The sequence below is a fragment of the Pan troglodytes genome, chromosome 11 (assembly GCF_028858775.2).
Source record: "Pan troglodytes isolate AG18354 chromosome 11, NHGRI_mPanTro3-v2.0_pri, whole genome shotgun sequence".
Lineage (NCBI taxonomy): Eukaryota > Metazoa > Chordata > Mammalia > Primates > Hominidae > Pan > Pan troglodytes.
Window position 1 is genome coordinate 66,845,769 of NC_072409.2, and position 6,430 is coordinate 66,852,198.

The 6,430-nt window shown below is 41.2% G+C and overlaps 1 protein-coding gene across 2 annotated transcripts in view; it reads left to right on the forward strand.

Moving 5' to 3' along the window:
* PCSK5 (proprotein convertase subtilisin/kexin type 5) overlaps positions 1-5,661 on the forward strand; it is a 465,695-nt gene extending 460,034 nt beyond the window's left edge. For both annotated transcript variants that reach the window (XM_016960969.4, XM_520079.8), the window contains one exon: positions 1,192-5,661. In XM_016960969.4, the coding sequence (XP_016816458.3) occupies positions 1,192-1,601 (410 nt within the window). In that variant the 3' untranslated portion in view covers positions 1,602-5,661. The remainder of the gene's footprint in view (positions 1-1,191) is intronic.
* The last annotated feature ends 769 nt before the right edge of the window (positions 5,662-6,430 follow it).

The following is a 6,430-nucleotide window of genomic DNA, read 5'->3' on the forward strand; positions in this document are numbered from 1 at the left end:
CCAACATGGTGAAACCCCATCTCTACTAAAAATACAAAAATTAGCCAGGCATGGTGGTATGCACCTGTAGTCCTAGCTACACAGGAGGCTAAGGCATGAGAATTGCTTGAGCTTGGGAGACAGAGGCTGCAGTGAGCCGAGCTATTGTGCTACTGCACTCCAGCCTGGGTGACAGAGCGAGACTCCATCTCAAAAAAAAAAAAAAAAACTCTTAATAATGATAGAAAAAAGTTCCCTATCATTCAAGTTGATAGGATTTAAAGATGGTACTTCTTTTTCTGCCAGGCTAGGAGCACAAAACTCCAAGAAGCCAAAGAACAGTTGTCAGAGCCTTTTGTCCTAATGTCTTTAGACTGTAGCATGGAGCTGGGATTCCTGGATTTGAATTCTGATTGCTCCACAAATAAGGTCTTGTCTCTGACAATGTGACAATTCACTTCCTCTCGATGGACTTTAGTTTCCTCAAATGTCAAACAACAAATTGGCCTAAGTAATTTCTAAGGCCCCACATGGCTCTCAGAGTCAGTAGTTTTATAAATTATCTGCTGTTGCCCTTAAGTGGTGGGACAGTCATGTTGGCCCAGACTTAAGGGTACCTTGGGAGAGGACTCAGTCTTAGAAAAGAAGTTGGAATTGGGAAAGAAAATAGAGCATTTAGCAATAACTAAAGCTTGGTCCAAGATGAAGTATTTTCTTAGGAGGGAAATAGAAGAATCAGTTGATGAGGTTGGACACCTGGTGACTGACCTACGAGGTATGGGGATAAGGGAACTCCCTTTGGATGGCAAACTGACCTTCTTTATAGAAGGATTTATTGGCTTCATCAGACATAGGCTAGGATTCTCACGGGGTACATACTCCAATTTTATACAGTGGTATGCCTTCTAGGAAAATCAGAGACAGGCCGGGTGCGGTGGCTCACGTCTGTAATCCCAGCACTTTGGGAGACCAAGGTGGGAGGATCTCTTGAGCCCAAGAGTTTGAGACCAGCCAGGGCAACATAGTGAGATGCTGTCTCTACAAAAAAATTAAAATTAAAATTAAAAACAGAGGAAAATCAGAGACAGTGATTCTACCATTTTCAATTTTTAAAATAAAGGTGAAATTCTTTACCTCAGAAACTAATTTTCTCTATTCTATTTCTTTCACTTTTTCCCTCTTGCCTCTTCCTTTGAGGTCTTCTTCCAACAGACGAATGCATCCTTCGAACAAGCAAGGTTAGGCCTGCAACTGAGCATTTCAAGACAGCTCTGTTCATCACCTCCTCCATGATGCTGGTGCTTCTGCTCGGGGCAGCTGTGGTAGTGTGGAAGAAATCTCGCGGCCGAGTCCAGCCAGCAGCAAAGGCCGGCTATGAAAAACTGGCCGACCCCAACAAGTCTTACTCCTCCTATAAGAGCAGCTATCGAGAGAGCACCAGCTTTGAAGAGGATCAGGTGATTGAGTACAGGGATCGGGACTATGATGAGGATGATGATGATGACATCGTCTACATGGGCCAGGATGGCACAGTCTACCGGAAATTTAAGTATGGGCTGCTGGATGACGATGACATAGATGAGCTGGAATATGATGACGAGAGTTACTCCTACTACCAGTAAACAGGCACTCCCCCACCAACACCACCATTCTACTCTCAGGCATGCCTGTGAGCATCACTGTTTTTGGTTTTATCCCCACACCAGGCTGATGTGTGAGTTTTTCTATTTGTCTTCTTTAACCATGAGTCCAACCAGAATATGTAAGAATGATGAAATACTTTGTTCTTCTTTTGAGTGGCTAAACTCAATTAACAGTTCCTGTTCAACAGTAATTGAAGAGCAAGGATAAAATTCAGAGGCATTTTCCTCAAAATAATGTGTTAAGACACAAAAATGAAGGAAGTGAAAACAAATGAGATTTGTACAAACTCTTCTATGTGATTTAAAAAAAAGGACAGCAGATCTATAGAAATTCTGTTTCTGAGCTGCATTGTGGAGGTGTCTGCTGCCTCCTGGTATTCTAATTTTTCTTTATCTAATTTTGGGGATAATGGAGGTACAAAGGAGTTGTTGGTTTGGTGGTGTTTTTCTTCCCTTTAGCTGTCTTTAGGCAGAAATTTGTTTTGTAAGGGCCAAGAAAAGAGGGCTCTTATCAATTGACTCCAGGCCACCCCTGGTGAGCAGAAGAGACCACCTGGGCTGGGCTGCTCAGGACCTACTTGAGATAAGGGAAGAAAAGAGAAGGTGCATCATAGCTGAGGAGCCATGAGGTCACCCCAGGCCCTAGTTCCTCCGCAGGAATCCAGAGTCACGACAATTCTAAAGGCAGAGCAAGCCCAGCGAGAAAGAAATAACTGAATTTCCAGGAACTGCACTCTCATGATTTTCTGGGTACTTTTCGCCTGGGAGACATCAGCTAAGACATCGAATAATAAAAGCAAAATGGCAGTGTTAACCTAACATAAAATGGAATAAAATGACAAACACTTCATCCGCTCTAAAAAATTCAGAGCTTTCCTTCATCAACAACCCATCACAAAACCGTGGACTCTCCATAGAAAGAGTTGGAATAGAGTCTAACATGGAAAAAAAAAAAATCCCAATATGCTGCTCACAAGCTGTACTCTGGCTGCTGACCAGCCTTCCAGCACTGCTCATCACTATGATTTTTGTTTCTAGACTTCCTAGGCTTCCTTTTTTCCATTCTTCTGTCAAGTGTATTCTTGGATTCATGCAACTGAGGACAGTTTTTGTCCAGATTGTAACACAGAGAAGGGCTCTTGCTATGCAAAATGATGTTGGCAGGGTCTTACAGATTTCCTTGTCAAAATAGACCTTACAGGCAGTACTAGAAATGGAGCACCAGAAAGCAAAAATGACATTTTCAGAGAATGATGATAATTATAATCTATTGCACACCTACTACCAGATAACAAGCTAAGTAATTCCCCCCCAAAAATGCCCCACTTATCCATTTTGGTACTTACCATACTCCCATGAGGTTGGTATTGCTATTATTCTGTTCTTGTAGGAAACCTGAGGCTTACAAGAGGTTAGGTAACTAGTCCAAGGTCATGCAAAGCTCAACAAAATTCAAGAAAAAAGAATGATCACCCTAAAGCGTGTGTTCTTATAACTATGCTACTGAAATAAGGTGGGAAAATAAGCATCCTAAATATAATTAAAGTCATGCCTATTGTTTTAGTCTATAATATCAATGTTATCCTTACTAAATTCATGGATTTTCTTTTTTTAACATAATGTATCACTGACACAGAAAATCTTTATGAAGAAGTCTTCAGTTTACTAAAGGCTTGTGCTTCTTTAGAGGAAAGCTCTTAAAACAGGGTTGACAAACAGTCTCTGGAAAGAGCCAGCTAGTAAGTACATTAGGCTTTCTTGGCCAGAAAGTCTCTGTCATAACCACTCAGCTCTGCTATTACAGCATGAATGCAGCTGGTACATAACGGATGGGTGAGCTGTGCCTCAATAAAACCTTATTTATGGACACTGACATTTGAAATTCAGGTAATTTTCACATATTATAAAATTTTATTCTTCTTTTGATTTTTTTCAACCTTTTAAAATTTAAAAATGCAAAAGCTATTCTCAGTTCACAGCATTACAAGAACAGGTGGTGGGTCAGATTTGGCCAACAGGCTGTACTTTGCTGACTTTATCTTTAAAACAGTTTTCAGAGATCATACATGTACATGTATGATATGCCTCCAAAAATTTTGATCATTTAAAATTATCTCTTTGGCCAGGTGTGGTGGTTCATACCTCTAATCCTAGCACTTTGGGAGACTGAGGCAGGCAGATCACCTGAGGTCAGGAGTTTGATACCAGCTTAGCCAACATGGTGAAACCCCATTTCTACTAAAAATACAATAAAAAGCTGGGCATGTTGGTGCACACCTGTAATCCCAGCTACTCAGGAGGCTGAGGCAGGCAAATCACTTGAGCCCGGGAGGCAGAGGTTGCAGTGAGCGGAGATGGCACCAGTGCACTCCAGCCTGGGTGACAGAGCAAGACTCCATCTCAAAAAATAAGTAACTAACTAACTAACTAAATAAATAAATAAATAAATAAAATTATCTCCTTGCCAGGACTGCTGGCTCATGCCTGTAATCCCAGCACTCTGGGAGGCTAAGGCAGGAGGATTGCTGACCCACCACCTGTTCTTGAGCCCAGGAGTTCGACATCAGCCTTGGACAACATAGTGAGACTCCCGTGTCTACAAAAAATTTAAAAATTAGCCAGGCATGGTGGCAAGTGTCTGTAGTCTCAGCTACTCAGGAGGCTAAGGTGGAAGGATCACTTGAACCTGGGAGGTCGAGGCTGCAGTGAGCTGTGATCTTGCTATTGCACTTCAGCCTGAATGACAGAGCTAAGACCCTGACTCAAAATAAATAAATAACATTATCTCTTCAAAATGTATCTGAAGCCCTGATAGTTCTACTTTCAATTCTTAGAAACATATAAAAATATGTGCATGATAGCCATCATATCAATGGAAGACTTTCTCACCTCTGTGGTTGCAGTTAGCTTACAAAAACGAGCAATTTTGCTTATACTGTGTTGTTCATCTTCCTTGTTAATTCTAAAGCTCTGATAGACTGAGTTTGACATTTCTTTCTGTAAACTGGAAATTGTTTTCTATGAAAAAAAAAACTCTATGATACACAGTTAAAGATTGGTTGAGGTTGAGATGAACTTCAATACTAAGAAAAATTGTGGTGTTCCTCTGTGTGGCCTGCAATGAAAAGAAGGCTCATGCTTGTGTATTGAGGTTTGACATCTTTCCTTCTTTGTTTTTAGTCATGCAACGTCATTCTTAGATGGCTGTTGAATACTATGCTAATGACTATCTAAATAGATAAATATGTGATTGGAAAACAAAGTCACCTTTTAGTTTTCTACTTGGAAATATTAAGAGAATCCTTGTAGACTGGAAACACACCAAGAGGCTGGGTAAAGCATGGGAGGTTCCAGTTAATAGAAAGTAATTTTAAAATTGGAAATAAAATTAAATCAAGACCAGATAATGCTATGGAGACTTACTTATTAAATAACTTTCTGAGCATTTTTATGTGCTTAGCATTACATTTTCCAAGTAAGAGATATACAACAAGAGTGCTATTTTTTCTTCTTTTTATCTACCTACACTCAAAGACCAAGCTAGCTTTATCAATTCTGAATTTTCTCTCCTAAAAATCAGCTCAATCTATCTTTCTGCCTCATCAGCACTGCCTCAGTCTAAGGGAGGAAACCACCCCTCATATTGTCTTATGCCCAATTTCTGTCTCCAAAGAAAGAAGAAGTAAAAACTAAAAGGCAGAAATGAAATCCACAGGCAGACAGCCCGGCGCTACGCCCTGGGCCTGGCAGTTAAAGATCGACCTCTGACCTAACCGGTTATGATATCTATAGATTCCAGACATTGTATGGAAGAGCATTGTAAAAATCCCTGTCCTGTGCTGTTTCATTCTGATTACTGGTGCATGCAGCCCCCAGTCACGTACCCCCTGCTTGCTCAATCGATCATGACCCTCTCACGTGGACCCCCTTAGAGTTGTGAGCCCTTAAAAGGGACAGGAATTGCTCACTCGGGGAGCTCGGCTCTTGAGACAGGAGTCTTGCCGATGCTCCTGGCCGAATAAACTGCTTCCTTCTTTAACTTGGTGTCTGAGGAGTTTTGTCTGCGGCTCATCCTGCTATAAATCAGGCCCTCGGTGTTTCTCATCTAGACCATTCATACTTCTTCCTGAAGTATTGTGCAGCTTTAATCTCCTTTTCTTTCTCTCCTGGCGTATTTTCTACCCTGCTATCAAAGGTCATTTCTAAGGTTCCTCAGATAATCCCATTCCGGGGTCCCTGTCACCTACAGTGTTTATGACATTCAAAACTTTGTTACATATGGCCACTGGCTCTGTCTCTGGACTCAGCACCCTCAATTTCCTGGCCCCCTCCTTATTTCCCAGCTTCTCCATTATGCTCCAACAGTACTGAATTGCTTCTAGGCTCTCCAGGATAATATACTGCTATCTCATGCCCTTGGGCACATACTGTTTACTCTCCTTGGAATATTCTTCTCCCACCTTAACCAGCTGGAAAATTCCTGACCTTCCTTGAAAAGTCACATGTCCTTATAACCTCCCCTAGGAAGTCTTCCCTAATTTTTGAGAAAGATAATCACTTTCTCCCATCTCTGCTACCTAGATACTCTGTGCATATAGCTTTTCATATCACCTTGTGATGTAATCGTTAGATTACAAAGCTGTATCCACCGAAAAACTAGGTACTCCTAGAGGCAGCTACTGTTTCTTTTCTAGAACCCAGCACAGTGCCCAGCAATTGTTTAACAATCAAGGATGACTGGTAGAATTGAATTTTAAGAAGACAAGACTCAAAGATATGGAGAAATGATCTAGGCCTTATGTTGTATA